This window comes from Giraffa tippelskirchi, chromosome 7 (assembly GCF_054371585.1).
Source record: "Giraffa tippelskirchi isolate mGirTip1 chromosome 7, T2T-mGirTip1v1.2.pri, whole genome shotgun sequence".
Taxonomy (NCBI): Eukaryota; Metazoa; Chordata; class Mammalia; order Artiodactyla; family Giraffidae; genus Giraffa; species Giraffa tippelskirchi.
This window is the reverse complement of record NC_137281.1, coordinates 116,725,608-116,744,244: the sequence shown is the minus strand read 5'-3', so window position 1 is coordinate 116,744,244 and position 18,637 is coordinate 116,725,608. Positions and strand designations below refer to the sequence as shown.

Here is an 18,637-nt window from a genome sequence, read left to right as displayed (position 1 = left end):
GCAGAACCTGATAACAAGATACGGAGGGAAGAGGGATAAAGGTACAAATGTAAGCAACTCTGTGACAAGGTATCTCTACTACAGAACACCCAAATGGCACACCAGGCTACATTCCAGAGAGGTTTGCTCTCTTACTTCACACTGAAGATTCCCACAACTGCCTTGTTCCTACACTGTTGATTATCCTTGAAGGAGTAATTGTTGCTATGAGAGTTGATCTAAGCTTTGGAGAAACACGTTAAAAATAGAAAAGTCATTTACTTAAAAAAATAAAAGAATTAGAAACAAAAGAAACCACATCAATTTTAACTAGTACAGCTGCTAATGAATGTTAAAACTTTCTTGCAGAAAGTTGGGCTAATGTTGTTGTCTAGAAGACATGACTAACCAATTGTCTAAACATTAAATTATCAGGGCAATTGTAAAAAAACACCATTTAAAATTTGTATTGATGCAGGAAAATAAGTGAAGCCTGAGAGGCTGGAATAAAAAACAGGAAAACTATAGATAAATCCATTAACACATTATATAGGTATAGATAATTTTTATCCTTTTGCTTCTATTCATCACTCTTATGATTTTTTTCTGTAATTGACATATATTACCAGTGTGAGAGAATAAATTAATATTTACTATGTACTGTCATATAACATCATACTTCTATAATAAAATTCATTTTGTGACAGAGTTTTAGTCATAGTCTTTTTCCTGCGAAGTTCTGCAATGATAACAATGTAACATAACACAACACTGGTGGAACGTGTTCTTCATGCTCCTTTCTGGCCTGTTTAAATGCATGTGCTGATATAATCTTGGCCAAATTACTAAATCTCTCTAATTTTTGGTTTTCTCAACTATGAAATGAGAATGAAAATCTATGCCACAGAGCGTTGCTTAAAATTATAAGAGAACATAAGTAAAGCACAAGGCCGGACCAATAAGCCCTCAGTAAGTAACTGCCTACTGTCTCAAAGTTGAGGAAACCAATGTACATTAAGATGCTGCCTAATGAAGAGTTTTCAGCAGTGAGTGTAATGTAGGTGGGAAAATGTCAAAGCTATAGATCAGTGGAATCTTACGCTTAGATGTAAAAAATGAACGGCCTTCAAAGAACCCAGTTTACATCATTATTAATACTATAATACTACAAGCTGCCTTACAAAAAGTATTAATTAAATACATACCTCATGATTGATGACAGTCCAACCACAAGATGAATCACTGTCACTGGAGTTCTCAGACATTTTTCAGGTCTACAAATACAAAAACATATTGCTATGTGGAAAACATTTAAAAAAATTCTACAGGCAGCACAGTATGTGACTGGTTTACTGCCTCCCAGGTGAAACCGAGACAACCCACCCATAGATTTACCAGACAGGACAAGTTTGCATATCAATATGAACAAATACAACCAAACTTAAGATTCCCCTGAGCCCAAATAGTTAGATGGTCGTATTGTGGAATGAAGGGGCAAGTTGGATCTGAAAGAAAATGCAGGATTTGGTCAGGCAGAGAAACAAAGTTGAGGAAGAAAAATCGGACTGTGAGGAAGTCAACTGTTGAGCGAATGATGAATTCACAGTCAGCTAGAGTAAAAGTCTATGTTTTCAATGAACTGTACACTGTGAAAATCATGGCTGAGGAAACCACATAGGGAAACTGGAAGAGTTAAAAGGCCAAGCAAAATGAAGTCCACTGTGTTGTCGTCAATCATGAAGCAGTTAATATTTTCAAGCAGGGAAAGAAGATGATCAAACGGTTTTTAAGAAAATAACCATGTTGGTAATTTTTCAGTTAGATTAAAACAGGAGAAGAAAAAGACCAGAAGTGGATCAGAAAGTTGTGGAAGTTGGCAATAACATAGGCTTTTACTCTAGCTGACTGTTCCCCATTCATCATTCTCTCAACAGTTGACTTCCTCACAGTCAGATTGTTCTTCCTCATGTTTGTTTCTCTGCCTGACAGAATCCTACATTTTCTTTCAGAGCCAGCTTGCCCCTTCATTCCACAATATGACCATCTAAATATATTGGCTCAGGAGGATTTCCTTGTCTTGCCAGGACTAGACAGACTCAAGTCCTAAATCAGAACACACTAGTCACTTTACCTGGCTTATTCTTCCCTTGCTATCTCAAACTCCTACTTAAATTTCAAAACTAAGCTCATTAAAGTGCTATTTCTATACATATCTTATAAATGTTTATGTTATTGCACATATACTGGGAATCCATTATATGTTTTAACAGAACTCTACTGTAGATAATTTATTATAGAACTAAGGCACAAATGAGAAATGGGAAAAAAATATAGACCTAAACCATTCATCAGTGATTCTGAAAACTCTTATAAATTAATATTTTTAAAAGAGAAGATACAGAGAGGTGGCTGGTCACTAATAGTACAAAATAAGTATGTTTTCAGACAAATTTTTAAAAATCTAGAATAAGACATAAAGATAATTGTGTGACTTTTAATATCACACTAGACAATGTTTTACAGTAAGTTTACCTGAGGTAAACTGATTGTTTGATTTATAACTAATTAGGGGCCCAGGCAGTTTCTAGATTTAAAGGTAACTCTGTAAAATAAACAAAAAAAAACTACTACAGTGAAATACATGTTTTCTGTATAGTAGAAAATACTGTCTCAAAGGCTCAGTCTAAATCCCTATAGGCTATTAACCAATTTTATATTTAACCAATTTTATTTCAGCATTCCTTATTAAATTGACTACATAAAGCCCAATTTCTCATTGAACCAGTTTTCACAAGTTTAAAACAAACTTTCTGATGTTACTATTTGTATACTATCTTTATAACAGCTTGAAAGTTAGGGGGTTAACATATGAAACTGCACAAAAACTGAGTAGTTAGCAGGAAGAAAGAATGGTCAAAGCAGGCTTTATAAATGAGGTTGTAAGGTTTTTAGGCATGCTAGATGGCATGTTTTTTAACTGAATTGCAACATTTTTTAAATTGAGAGATATCACAAAAAAATTAAGTTCTAGTTCCTCACTAACAACACCAACAAAATGACACAGAAGAATTTCTCAAGAGATAGTGGGGAAAGCACTACGGAAACAAAGGCAGAAAAAAAATGACCTGTGGGATACAATGAATCAATGCAATATTCCATGAAAAAGATGAGCACCTAAATTTAACCAGTACTGACAAAGGGGGAAAGGGTAAAGAAGATGAGGAGGAGTTAGAGATTTGAGAAGACTGAGTTGAAAGATTTTTAAAGAACTGAATAACCAAATACAGAAGGCAGAACATATAAGATACTTTGGTTTAATGACTGAGTATTTGGAAAAACCATTCTACACAGAACAAGAAGTAGGGAGGGCTTTGAGATTAAGAAAATTGGCTGAAGCCTAAAAAGGCATTCATTCTTCACCATGTAAAAGCCCCTCTTCCCTCTGCAAATCCCCACTTCTGAACCTCCTCTAGTAGCTATGGTTTTTCCAGCAGTCATGTATGGATGTGAGAGGTAGACTATAAAGAAAGCTGAGTGCTGAAGAATTAATGCTTTTGAACTGTGGTGTTGGAGAAGACTCTTGAGAGTCCCTCAGACTGCAAGGAGATCCAACCAGTCCATCCTAAAGGAAATCAGTTCTGAATATTCATTGGAAGGACTGATGTTGAAGCTGAAACTCCAATACTTTGGCCACCTGATGCGAAGAACCAACTCACTGGAAAAGACCCTGATGCTGGGAAAGATTGAAGGTGGGAGGAGAAGGGGACGACAGAGGATGAGATGGTTGGATGTCATCACTGACACGATGGACATGAGTTTGAGTAGGCTCCAGGAGTTGGTAATGGACAGGGAAGCCTGGCGTGCTGTAGTCCATGAGGTTGCAAAGAGTCGGACACGACTGAGTGACGGAACTGAACTGAGTAGGCCATGGGCTTCCCTGGAAGCTCAGCTGGTAAAGAATCTACCTGCACTGCAAGAGACCCCAGTTTGATTCCTGGGTCTGGAAAATGCCCTGGAGAAGGGATAGGCTACCCACTCCAGTATTCTTGGGTTTCCCTGGTGGCTCAGACAGTAAAGAATCTGCCTGTAACGCGGGAGACCTGGGTTCGATCCCTGGGTTCGGAAGATCCGCTGGAGGAGGGCATGGCAATCCACTTCAATATTCTTGCCTGGAGAATTCCCATGGACAGAGGTGCCTGGCAGGCTACAGTCCATAGACTTGCAAAGAGTTGGACACAACTGAGCAACTAAGCACAGCGCAGTAGCCCATATTCTCACTGCTGTTCCATCTCACCCCCAAAGATTTCCCAGTGCCTATCTTGGCTTGCACACAGGCAACCTTCTAAAACTTCAGGGACACCAGACCTTATCAGTCAGTCAGTTCAGTCACTCAGTCATGTTGGACTCTGCAACCCCATGGACTGCAGCATGCCAGGCTTCTCTGTCAGGGATATTTAATGTGTACGTATCTCTTACCCTTATCTAGGTAATTTCCATTTAAACAGTTCATTTAAACAGGTAGTCCCCAGATAGTTATCTGTTTACCAATCAATAATTCTAACTGCTCTCGAGAGAAAGACAAGATTTCAAAAGAAAGTTACATACATTGCTAAACTGGGACTCTTTGTCATATTTAAATTTCTCAAATCTAGGAGCCCACTTTAATCAAATCCCAGTTTAATTCTTTGTTTACTTGCCCTGGAGAAAGAACAAGCTTGACATCTAGCCCAAATGAGGAAAAAAAGATTCCCTACTGGCCATAACTTCAAGAGTCTGGAAAAGCAAAAATCACAGCCCTACTGAAGAACCCTCTTAATTCAGATGTTTTCAAAAAGTTGCATACACCTAAAGTAAAATTTTAAGAAGTAAATTTCTAAGCCCTATTCTAGACACACTTGACTCTGAAAGCTTCTATCAACCACAAATTGGCACTTGCCAAGAGTATCCGCCAGCAACTGAACAACAACGGAGTTCGCTATCTGCCTTTGTGGAGATTGAACCCTGTGCTGCCTCAGCTGTTAACCTTAAGCACCCTCTGAGGCCATTCAAGGTGGAGTGAGGCACTCTGTGCTCCAGGGCATCTGGTGGAGTAGGTCTTTTTCTAAAGTAAAGTAAGGGCTTGATTGCACTGAACTCCCCTTCACCAAAATCTTACATATCGACCTTCCCTGACTACCTCTTTGGAGCAGTCTCTCAAAGCTATCTGAGGTGCTGTCTCTCAGGTTGCAGTCCTCATTTTGCCCCAAATATAACTTAACTCACAACTCTCAAGTTGTGCATCTTTTTTCACTGACACTGCCATGGCATTTGAACCGCCTCACTACAAAGTTATCTGCTTAAAATGGTATTTTGTCATTCCTTAAAAATGTTAAGATTTTCATAGTCTTAAAGATAATGCTCAAAGGCCTTAAATATCGAGTGTTTTGTCTCTAGCACCTCATTCCCTCTTCATTCCTTCCTTTTTCCCTTAACCTTTACAATTAACCTAAAAAACTTAGCTTTCTCTTAACTCAGGCACTCTGCATATTCTGATCTCAGTTCCTCACCCCCTAACTTCCACCTAAACTCTGGTGCCCATTCTTCTATCTCAACTAAGGCATCACTCTGTGAACCATTTCCTGACCCCATCCCACTTTGAGGGGCTTACTAATAATAACTTAAAGTTATAAAGCTAAGGGTATACTTTATGAAGGGGAGAAGGCAATGGCACCCCACTGCAGTATTCTCGCCTGGAAAATCCCATGGACAGAGGAGCCTGGTAGGCTGAAGTCCACGGGGTCTCGAAGAGTCGGACACGACTGAGCAACTTCACTTTCACTTTTCACTTTCATGCTTTGGAGAAGGAAATGGCAACTCACTCCAGTGTTCTTGCCTGGAGAATCCCAGGGATGGTGGAGCCTGGTGGGCTGCCATCTATAGGGTAGCACAGAGTCGGACATGACTGAAGCGACTTAGCAGCAGCAGCAGCAGCATACTTGATGAAGACGGTAGACTTGAAGCCCTTTTCCAGACTCAAGTGAAAGTGAAGTTGCTTAGTCATGTCTGACTCTTTGCAACCCCATGGACTGTAGCCTACCAGGCTCCTCCATCCAGGATTTTCCAGGCAAGAGTACTAGAGTGGGTTGCAGTTTCCTTCTCCAGGAGATCTTCCCAACCCAGGGATCAAACCCGGGTCTCCTGCACTGTAGGCAGAGGCTTTTACCGTCTGAGCCACCAGGGAAGTTCTAGACTCAGGCTTCCTTTTTTTCCTCAGGGTAGTTTTTTATCCCAATCTCCAGCTATGAAATTCCCCAGTGCTTTTTGGATGATCATTTGTAGGTTTCTCAGTATCTATAAGACTAAGATCGTTTTCCTGTTGCTCTTCCTGTTTCTATCTCAGAGAACAGCATTAATCAAAAATAATATGGTTATAAGCAAAACCCACCAAACATCAGGTCAAAAATCCTAGATTTAAGGATAACTACCTTTGAAATGGGCTTCCCTGGTGGTTCAGACAGTAAAGAATCCACCTGCAATGAGGGAGACCTGGGTTTGATTCCTGGGTGGGGAAGATCCCCTGGAGGAGGGCATGGCAACCCACTCCAGTATTCTTGCCTGGAGAATCCCCATGGATGGAGGAGCCTGGTGGGCTATAGTCCACAGGGTCACAAAGAGTTGGGCACAACTGAGCTTCTAAGCACAGCACATTAGAAACAGCTAAAACTTTGCCTTGACCCAAGTCTAAATCCTTATGCACTTCCTAATCCAACTTCATCATTTCTTACTTCAATTACAGTGACAATTCTCTAACAGATCTCTGCTTACAGTTTCAAATTCCTCTCTGGTCACTCCTTCCCAAGGCTGCCCCTACTATGTTTATCCTACAACATAAATCTGATCACTTAATCACTCAATCACTTAAAATTGGTCTCCACTGCCTTCAAGATAAAAGTCTCCAAACTCCTTTATAATAAGAGCCTCCCGAACAAATTATTGAAAGTGACTTTCACTTCATAAGAAATCCTATGGAACTTTTCTTCATAGCATGAAAGATTTGTGGAATTCTATGGAAGAAAATTTGACAATTAGCATTACAAAAATGTGGTTTCAATATAGAACATTGCACATACTAGTCATATTAGGATGTACATACATTTATTACACAAATTCTCACATCTCATTTATGAAGCTTCTTAAGGTAGAAGGATTATACTACACTAGCATAATCATGCTCTCCAGCAGATGGGCCTATTGTTGGTACCATTTTAAATTCATTCCTTTATCCATCTCCTCATTCAATATTTATTCAGTTCTCAGCACATGCGAGATACTGAAAATATATCACTCTATAAAGCAAATAAGAGTCTTTGCCCTCCTGGAGCTTAAATTCTACCAGTAAAACTTTGAGCCCTGTGCTCCAGGAAAGCAAGGAAGGTTGAAAAATGTCCTTATCCAGTTTTGTGTTCTGACAAACAGCTAACTTGCAAAGGACCAACCTGCCCTCAAAAAACCCCAGGTTAGACTTCCACCAATGGCACCCCACTCCAGTACTCTTGCCTGGAAAATCCCATGGACGGAGGAGCCAGGTAGGCTGCAGTTCATGGGGTCGCTGGGAGTCGGACAGGACTGAGCGACTTCACTTTCACTTTTCCCTTTCATGCACTGGAGAAGGAAATGGCAGCCCACTCCAGTCTTCTTGCCTGGAGAATCCCAGGGACGGCAGAGCCTGGTGGGCTGCCGTCTATGGGATCGCAGAGTCGGATATGACTGAAGAGACTTAGCAGCAGTAGCAGCAGCAGCATCCTGAGCCCCTTATTTCACTTGCCTCCATAAAATTTCTTGGTTTTATGAGATACTTATTAATGAACTTTCTCCCCACTACAGCAGTCTGAATTAAACTCATCTCAATTTTTCTATGCATTTCATCTTTCACACTGGAGTCATCCAATAAACAACATAAACTGGTAGGATATGTGGTGTGTTCGATGGTGTATTTCCTACTACAAAGAAAGCATGGGAAAATTCGAAAATAGGAATTCTGGGTTGGAGAGGCTTAATTTCAGAAAGGATAATAAGGGAAAGCTTCCTTGAGAAGATATATTTGAGCAAAGATTTCAATGAGTGAGTGAGTGAACTGCAGTGCAGTTAACTGGGGTAAGAGTGTTTCAGACAAAATGAACAGTAGGTACAAGGCTGGAACCAAGCCCACATCTCTGAGAAATAGCAAGGAGGCCTGTGCGATTGGAGAGGAGTGGCCAAGCAGGAAAGTGGGAAGAGATGAGGATAGAGAGATAAGGAGTGGGAGATGAATGATGCATGACTTACAAATCCTAAGACTTTTCATTTTAACCTGAGTGAAATTAAAAGCCACAGGAGAATTTTGAGGAAAGGAATAGGAAGATCATCCCAGCTACCCTATGAGGACAGCCCTGGGAGGGAGCAAAGGCAGAAGCAGGAAGACCATCTGCAAAGCAACAACAGTAATCCCGGTGAGATGATGCTGATTTGGACCAGACTGGTAGCAAAGATAGTGAGAAGTGGACAAATTATACATGTATTTTGAAGGATTAGCCAACTGGGCTTCCTGATTTACTGAATATAAGGTATGAGGATGACTCCTGTCCTAAGCAAATACGAGAACAAAATGGCCATTGAGACAGGAAGACTTTAACAGCAGCAAGTGATGAAAAAAAAATTGGTAAATTGGTTGGGAACATACTAAATTTGAGACAGCTATTATCACATCTAAGTTGAAACATCAAGTAGGCAGCTGGGGACTGAATTCAGAGGAGAGATATAGACTAAAGACATAATTTTAAAACAACTTGAGGTAGCAGCTGTCAAAACAGCAACAATATTAATTTCACCTAATAAAGTACAACTGGAGTGAATATTACCTGATATGATGGTGCCTCTCATCATTCCTGAGTAGCTACATTTTACTATGAAAAAGGTACCATTTCCATTACTGTATCTTCTAGAATCAGATACTATGGAGAAGAATGGGGGCATTATTCTCCCACATGTCTACAATTCCAATGAAGCCAACCAATGGGCTGTGAGCACAGGCCCCAAAAGTGCTGCTGTACTGTAAATGTGATCAAAGATGAGACAGTCAATCTAGACAGCTTTCAGGAACCTATTTCCATCCTGCTTTTCAAAGGTTCTGGAACTTTCACCTCCCCAAAAGGATATGAAAACACTTGCTTTAAACCAGATCTTGTTGGATAAAGGAAAGAGGACCCAAGATCCCAACTAATAAAAACCCTTTAAATGTCCTTTTTGTCCAATAACAACCCTACAAAAATAAACAAGATAGATACAGTAAGTCAGCTGGTGGAAAGTACTGTGGAGAAAAATAAAGTAAAGGGGGAAAAACAATGCAGAGACTAGGGAGGGATCAGAACTTTTAATAAAGTTGTTAGAGAAGGCCTTTCACCAACATACAAAGGTGCCTATTTCTCCACAACCTCACCAAAAGGTAACAACCATCTTTAACTTCTGATCATGTCATGAGCAAAAAAATAAAACTGGGTCATTAATGAGTTCATTTGCTACTAACTTTTCTCCTTAGACTTCCCTCGTGGCTCAGACGGTAAAGCGTCTGCCTACAATCTGGGAGACCCGGGTTCAATCCCTGGGTTGGGAAGATCTCCTGGAGAAGGAAATGGCAACCCACTCCAGTATTCTTGTCTGGAAAATCCCATGGACGGAGGAGCCCGGTAGGCAACAGTCAGTCAGTCCGTGGGGTCGCAAAGAGTCGGACACGACTGAGCGACTTCACTTTCACTTTCTTTCTTCTTCAGTTCAGTCGCTCAGTCGTGTCCGACTCTTTGCGACCCCATGAATTGCAGCACACCAAGCCTCTCTGTCCATCACCAACTCCCGGAGTCTACCCAAACCCATGTCCATCGAGTCGGTGATGCCATCCAACCACCTCATCCTCTGTCGTCCCCTTTTCCTCCCGCCCCCAATCCTACCCAGCATTAGGGTCTTTTCCAATGAGTCAACCCTTCGCATGAGGTGCCCAAAGTATTGGAGTTTCAGCTTCAACATCAGACCTTCCAATGAACACCCAGGATTGATCTCTTTTAGGATGGATTGATTGGATCTCCTTGCAGTCCAAGGGACTCTCAAGAGTCTTCTCCAACACCACAGTTCAAAAGCATCAATTCTTCGGCGCTCAGCTTTCTTCACCGTCCAACTCTCACATCCATACATGACCACTGGAAAAACCATAGCCTTGACTAGACGGACTTTTGTTGGCAAAGTAACGTCTCTGCTTTTAAATATGCTATCTAGGTTCACCATAACCTTCCTTCCAAGGAGTAAGCGTCTTTTAATTTCATGGCTGCAATCACCACCATCAGCAGTGATTTTGGAGCCCCAAAAAATAAAGTCTGACACTGTTTCCACTGTTTCCCCATCTATTTCCCATGAAGTGATGGGACCAGATGCCATGATCTTAGTTTTCTGAACATTGAGCTTTAAGCCAACTTTTTCACTCTCCTCTTTCACCTTCATCAAGAGGCTCTTTAGTTCTTCACTTTCTGCCATAAGGGTGGTGTCATCCGCATATCTGAGGTTATTGATATTTCTCCCGGCAATCTTGATTCCAGCTTGTGTTTCTTCCAGCCCAGCGTTTCTCATGATGTACTGTGCATATAAGTTAAATAAGCAGGGTGACAATATACAGCCTTGACGTACTCCTTTTCCTATTTGGAACCAGTCTGTTGTTCCATGCCCAGTTCTAACCAGTCAAAGGCTTTGGCATAGTCAATAAAGCAGAAATAGATGCTTCAATTAAAAAAAGCATCTTCAGGGATTCCTTGGTGGCACAGTGGTAAAGAATCTGCCTGCTAATGCAGGGGACACAGATTTGATCCCTGGTTCAGGAAGATCCCACATGCCGAGGAGCAACTTAGCCCACGCAACACTGCATCTACAGCCTGGGAGCCACAACTACTGAAGCCCACGAGCCCGAGAGCCCATGCTCAGCAACAAGAGAAGCCACTGCAATGAGAAGCCCACACACCCCAACTACAGTGTAGCCCCTGCCTGCAGCAACTAGAGAAAGTCCATGCAAAAACCAAGACCCAGCACACCCAAAAATAAACAAATAAGTAATAGCTTCTATCACAATATGTTTTTAAATTTTAGGTTGTAAAATGTTGAGGATGGAGAATAGGGTCTTTGTTTATAACCTATATTTACACCTTGCTTTAGAAAGTCTTTTTCACTCTCAAAATTACAAATTATTCTCCTGAATTTTCTAATATTTTATCAGATTTTAGCTTCTACATTTAGCTATTTAAATTATGAAATTGTATTTTTTCCCTTTTAGTGTGAGTTTAGAAATAATCTCAGTTATTAAATAGTCCATAATTCTATGATTTAAAATGCCATTCTTTGTCACATGCAGTCCCATGAATCAGTTACAGGTCTGTTCTAATGATCTGTATTCCAGCACCAAAACAATGCTGTTTAAATGACTATGGTACTCTCATCACTTTCTGCAGTGCCATTTTTCAACTGTTTCCTTGGTCTCTCCCTAAACACACACAACTACCCTAAAACACTTAAATATAGGCAATGATGAAATTGACTGCAGGTTACATATAATACTTATTCCAAGTGCTAAGATTTTTTTTTTTAAACTTCCCTTGCAGAAACTCTCCATGACCTTGAGAATAAGAATTTTGTACTATAAAGTCAATCTTCTTAGGGTGACATCCTAATGTTCCACTATCTGGCTCTACCCATTACTGCAGTTAATGAGATCTCTCCTCCAGAACTATCTCATTCGATCAAAGTCATCTACTTGCTACTAGTAGAGGAGGAACTGTAGCAATCCTCCATGTCTCCACCTACTCAAGTCATACTTCCTAAATGCCTTCCTTCTTCCTTTCTTCTATCTTTAAGGCTTAGTCCTCCTCCATGAAGCTTTCCTTCATGTTTCTGACACACTGAACTCTCCTTCCCCTGAATGCACAGCACTTAATTATTAGCATACTTCTATACTTCTGAGAGTAACTTGCCTAATGGCAGCTTCAATTACTTTTATCCATGAGTTACTTTACTAATTAGTATTAAGTTCAAAGCTCCAATAAGAAGTTCTAATTTTATTTTTAATGTCTTCATAATAGCTAAAAAATTTTAACTGCTATTAGTCAGAAGTCATACAATACAAATATAATAATCTCTCATCTTCAATCACTTAATACTCTATTTTATCTACAGGAAAGGACATACAAGCATGTTTACTCAGATCAGGAATTAAAGGATCAGAAATAGGAATGTAACTACAGGTCTAATTTCAAGTTCAGCTTCACCCTTAAGCTTGCCTCTGTTAAATGTAGCAAAATTATGAACTTTTTTATTTCTATTTTCAAAAGTGTGGCAGGGCCACTAAAATCACTGAGCACCACAGTGAAGGGGTTGAAACAGAAAAGCTTAAAAATTCCCAAGATTTTCAGTCTAAGCAAGCAACTAAAACTGTTACTGTCACTATGCTTTATGGTAATTTGGCACAAATTCACATTTTAAAAAGTATTGTGACAAATACCTCAGGAGGTAAATGGTGAGAACTGCATCTCTTTGGGGAATTGTCTTCAATTCTGTTCATTGGGAGGGGAGAGAACCTTTCACTCTGTTGCTTCTTTTTTTCCAAATAGTCTCATCTTAAGTGAAGGTGAAGTTTATATTTTTTTCCACCTACAATGTCAACCTTATTTCAGCCCCCAAACTCCGGCAATAAATAAGCCTAACCTAGAAGTGCCTGGCCTTTGTGCTGTGGGGGTAAAAAGGGAACACCCTAGCAAAGGTGATTCCAAAGCTTACTGGCTAGAATGGTCAAGTAAACTCTTTATTTATTTGAAATAGACTGAGTTTTTACATGGCAGTTTAACTGTTATAGCACATAAATCCTGCAGCATATTTTCTCCATGTACAGGCCAAACTAAAGTTGCTTCCAGACAGCAGCAAGAGAAAAAAGATCTCACAGGCAATCCTGCATATGGAACTCAAGTACTGGCTGCCATTTTGGATGCTCAAAACAGCACAAAAGCTTTCTATGGTTTGTGTGAAAGGTACAGGATGAAAGAGATGCAAAAGATAAGAGCCATTTTCACATAAAACGCCTCTGAATTTTAAAAAAAAAAGTAAATTTCACCGTTCTCTCTCTCTCCTGACTCCCAAAGTGTGTGTGTGTGGGGGGGGGGGGGATCAGGTAGGTTTGTTTTTTTTTTCCACCAAATTGCATCACTCAGAAAATATAATCTCAATTAGACTTCATAAATGTGATGTTGCAAAAGGCTTTCAGATTGATGTCATTTCTCCAGTTTGTCTTGTGGAAGTTCAGCATTATTAATGTAAGGCTTCATAAAACCTTAAGACTGCCTGGCAAAAATACAGCCCAGGGATTTAAACATATAAGATAAAAACACAAGAAAAAAAAAAAAAAGACTCAAAACAGAAAAGTTTTAGAATCTTAGACTAAAGATATTCTAGGCTTTACACAAAACCTAGAAACCATATAGAAGTTTTTCATTGTACAAAAATCATAAACTTATTTGCTAAAAGTCATATAAGTAAGAATGATATACTGAGAATATTTGTAACATATATATGAGTTTTTAAAATATTTAAAATACACCAGTAAGTTGGTAAGAAAAAAGGTTTAAAACTGAATAGAAAATTCAACAAGGAATATGAGTAAGCAATTTATAGAAGACATTAAAATAGCTTATAAGGAAAAATGTCCAACATTACTAGCAAATATACACAAAGAGAAACAAAATTACTTTAACACCTAAATGATGAACAAATATTAAACAGGTTAATACATTAGATAAAGAAAAATAAACCCTACTGATACTAATTTATATGCATTAAATGAATTAATATTTTAAACAGTATCTTTCAAATCTAAAAAAAATCACATGTACTATGTCTGCTAAATTTCAATAAGCTATTTATTACCTTCATAATCAGCAGGAAAAGGGACATTTTTTAAAATGAAAAAACCAGCCCGATATTAAGTAAATGATTGACTGAAACAAAATCTACTCATCTTCTGGAGGGCCAGTCTTTTCAGGACAATTTAAAGGACTTACGGGAATCATATTAAAATACTTTTATCTGAGGTATTGGAAGTTTATTGTGGAAAACTAATACTAGAGAAAAAAGAATATAACCCAGGGTTTTGAAGAGTCCACGGTGTAGTAACTATGGGATCAAGATGTGGGTCCAATGGCTGTTCTTCCTCTTGTTTATATTCATCTTCAAGTGGATTCAAAGATAATCACTCCATAGCAAACAGGCTTTCCTAGTTTTAATGGAGTGAATTTCATTTAAACACTGAAATCTATTGCTAAAGACAGGCATCTGGAGAAAAATCTCCAATAGGAATAGTATTAATAATTTCACTTTATCCATCCCAGAAAGAGGCAGCAATACTGTTACAATACAGTAGGTTAACTTTTTGATTTACAAAACAAATTCTGCAAGAAGTGAGTCAATATACAATTTCTTCACAAGTTTCCTTTTATGATGTAATATCCTTCAAATGGGGAAACAAAAGCAACTACTGCCATATCTGAAGACAGAAGTATCCCCTTTTGCCTCCACCTACAAGAAGCTACACCTTTGATAAAAAGTTTGAAATAAAGTAGTAAACAACATGAATTCAAAATGCTGGGAGGAAATTATGATACTTGTTAATATGGAAATATCCTTTTCACCAGGTTTTCCAACTCTGAAAAGAATCCTAACTTTCCAGAATTGTTACGTCTTAATTTTGGAAAAGTCTAAAAGAGCTAAGAGTAAATCTAAAAGCTTGACTAGCTCCATCCTGCCCTCACTTGGACACTGTAAGTCCCTGGTGGCTCCTTTTCCCTTTTCAGAGATAAATTAAGTAAAACTGTATAGCCTGATGTTTTCTTCTACTCTCAATTCAAAAAAAAAAAGTTTTTACTTTCTAAAATGTATGTATTAATCATATATCTATTATTTTTTTATTCTAAACTTACTTTCCACAAAAAGATAATTTGTCATAATTTTTTTTTTTTACAACTCTCTTCTACTTTTCTGTTGGGAAAAAAAGGCCAGAAAGATGGGAAACAAAGGTATTATTTTTTTTGGCCATGCTAGCAGCAAGTGGGATCTTAGTTCCCGACCAGGGCTGGAACCCATGCCCCGTGCAGTGGAAGTACGGAGTCTTAACCACTGGGCCACCAGAGAAGTCCCCAAAGAGATTTTATATTTTTTTTATTGTTTTTCATTTTTTTAAAGTACATAATAGACAATTAAGTATACCCCCACTGTTACTTTCACTTATATTGGTTCTCATAAAGTCCTCAGAATTGATTTACAAGTTTCTAAAAGACTTGTTTACTAGAATGCTCTGTATGTCAACTAAACTTGATGTTAATCTCAACGGTCAGATACAGACAGGGTTGATGTCCCCAGAAGGAGATGTCTAAGCTCTAAACTATTCCTCTCCCTCAAAGATAAATGCTTACACACGTCATGCATCTCTGGGAGGACCTGGGATTTGACATTGAATGTAGGCTTACTACTCATGAAATCAACTCACAGTACCGTTTTAGAACATTAAAAACAGCATTCACTTCCTACTGTTAAGTCACACTGATGATCTTCCTTATACTTTAGATGCGCAATTAAAATAATTCAAAACCAAAATTAAAGGCCCAACCATAAAAGAACACTGCAATTTCAGGACCTTTAATGCAGCAGAGTGCAAAGTCACAGTCAGGAAAGGGGCCAGGTTTCCTTCAACCTAGTAAAAGGCAAAAAGCACTACCAAAAAGTCAAATGAAGATCTCATTTGACTTTTTTTCCATCAAACTTCTCAGCCAAAAGTGTGTATCACATTAAGTCATCACATTTCAAATGTATAACATGCTTTATGTAAATGTTACTTATAAAAGCCAATAATACTTTGCATTGGTAGATCACTCTGACACAAAGTAATATGATTTTTATATCAGATCTGATTTTCATGAATATGCCATGAAGTGTGGCAATGGCTGTTATTTATAACGTAAAACTGGAAACAACAGATTCATAAATTGAATTACTGTCAACATCATTTAACATTCTGACTCCTAATCCAATTCTTTTTTCACATTTCATCATGCTGGCAACATGAACCAGAAGTAAGATTTTAGTTAAGTGCTTCATGGGCAAATACTGAAGAAAAATTAGATTCTGACTTCCTGCTAATACTAATAGTTTCTTGTTAATACTTCCTTCAGAAAGCCCTTAAGCAGGTTTCCACACATTAAATACCCTTAAAAAAAAATCCTCTAAATCAAATCAGTTAGTTGCAATCTTCCCATTATAGAGCTAAATTTCACTTTAGAACTCTAAGATTTTTTTTCAAGTTCATCTGATACAATAAACATGACCTTTGAAACAAACTCGTATTTTTTAACTGTTTTAAATTAATCAAGACTGCAGAATTGTCAGACAAATATGGTACAATATTACTTATATGTGGAATATAAAAAACACAACAAACTAGTGAATTTAACAGGAAAAGAAACAGACTTACATATAGAGAACTAGTGAGGGCGGCAATACTGGGGTAAGGGAATGAGGTACAAACTACTGGGTATAAGATAGGCTCAAGGATGTACTGTACAACATGGAGAATATAGTCAGTATTTTGTAATAACAATAAACGGAAAGTAACCTTTAAAAACTACAAAAAAGTTTTACCATAAAAAAACAAAAACAAAAACTGCACAATTCTCAAAAAGAAGATTCTTGAAAATATAAGTTATTACTTACAATATGGCCATTTTCTCACTTTGACCACACACGTAAACAAAAACAATTCAGCCTCTACTAGTTCTACATTGTTAGATGAGTCTGCATTTTCTGTTTTAAAATACTCTGGGCTTAACAGGCCTTACACTGTGTCCATATTCTTTACATGTTAGAAACTACTACTTCTAAGATCTCAGTTCAAACTCACAGAATTTTTTAAAAAATATTTAACCTGCATAAAAATACAATATTATAATCTAGAACCAGTTAGCAAATCAGACAAGTTAAACAATTATGAATGTTTCCTATGCCCTGTAAAGGAACTCAAATTTTTAATAAGGTATTGAGCCAAGACAGGGCACAAAACACACAAACCAATACAAAATACTGACAAGGAACTGAAATTTGGGGAGAGAAACAATGCTCCAAAGAAAAGAATGTAAGAAAACAAAGTATGACTTCTACAGTTTAATAAAAGGAAAAAAAAAAAAGCTTTAGAATGGTATTTTATTAAGAATAAATGGACACTTGGAATTGAGGTAAACCCCAATTTTTCAAGACTGATAACTGCAAAAATACATAGACTATTCTTCCCAAAGAACAATGTAACCCTTTCTTTATAACAGAAAACAAAATGTGGCCCAAACATGCAACTTACCATCCATATCCAACATACTCATAATAGAAAATGAAACAAAAACATAATTCAAAATATCGGGCATATCAAACACAGTACTTAAAATGATTCAATGAAAATATGCTTAACATCCCCTATCTTATAATAATGTTTAACTTCTTTATTTCCACTGGCAATTGATAAATGAAAAATTTTGCTATATCCAGATCTTTTCAGATTAACATGCCCATGCTTTGTCACCTTGAGTTACAGGAATAATTAAGACTGCACTGCCTTAACTGAAGAAAAGTAAGGAATGTTGTCTTTGATTTTACTGTCCAAAATAAAAACAGATCAAGATTGAGCTGAGATGCACAAATGCTGACAATGTGTCATATTTGTTTTGTTTTCCTTTCCAGTCCAACCAAAGCATTTCTTGTCACTTCTCCACAACTAACTTGTATTTAAACTTGTTATTCATAGTTTGTGGATGCAGTAACAGGGGCTCTGCCTATGTTGTTTGTTGCTGTTACTTGCTTTTTAAAATTAATGTTTAAAGAGTTTACATAACTGGAATTGCTTTATCTGTGTCCCTTTTTTTAAATTAAGTTTTTCCTATAGAAAATTTGGAAAATACTAGACAGTGTAAAAATAAATTTGTAGTTGCATCATCTAATCACTTTCATAACTATGACTCTCCTTTGAGTCTTATTTCTAATAGACATATAACCACTTCTAGTTCTATAGTTTAGTAAACAAAATTAGAATTACACTACTTTCTAACCTATTTTCATTTAAAAACTAGTATTTCCCACACCCTTAAATATTATTTGAGACCTATTTTTAATGGATTCTTTAACTAGAATCCTTAGCCAATCCTTAGGGTGGGGTAAAGGATTAAAAATTATTAAAAATAATCCCCTCGCTTTCTCCCTTCCCTTCCCCTTTATGACCGTAGCGTAGAAAAGAATTGTAAACCATTCACACTAGCGTCCAAGGAGTGATAAATAGCCCCCTGAGAAATGCGGGGCCTAATAAGATTCAAACTTGACACCGAAGAAGTGATGCGCTAATAACGACGTTTCAAGTACTGTTCAGTAGAGGTGACCTTATTGGAGGCAAATTTCCTAAAATTTGCGGTACTAAAATAATTACCTGTTCTAGCTACAAGAAGGCTCCATTCCATTTCTCAATAAAGCTAGACTGAAGCAGCGCCAATTTCACCCGCTCAACCAAGTGCCTAATTGGCCAAGTTCGTCCAAATTGGCG

The 18,637-nt window shown here is 37.9% G+C and overlaps 1 protein-coding gene across 4 annotated transcripts in view; it reads right to left on the bottom strand.

The window, feature by feature from the left end:
* The window catches only part of CCPG1 (cell cycle progression 1), a 42,004-nt gene that overhangs the window by 22,607 nt on the left and 760 nt on the right, over positions 1-18,637 (bottom strand). For 2 of the 4 annotated variants that reach the window (XM_081510242.1, XM_081510244.1), the window contains exons 1-2: positions 8,856-8,943; positions 1,185-1,253 (exon numbers count right to left, since the gene is read on the bottom strand). In XM_081510242.1, coding sequence (XP_081366368.1) covers positions 1,185-1,244 — 60 coding nt within the window. In that variant the 5' untranslated portion in view covers positions 1,245-1,253; positions 8,856-8,943. Of the gene's footprint in view, positions 1-1,184; positions 1,254-8,855; positions 8,944-18,637 lie in introns of those variants that run through there. The other 2 variants (XM_081510241.1, XM_081510243.1) reach the window with 1 other exon arrangement.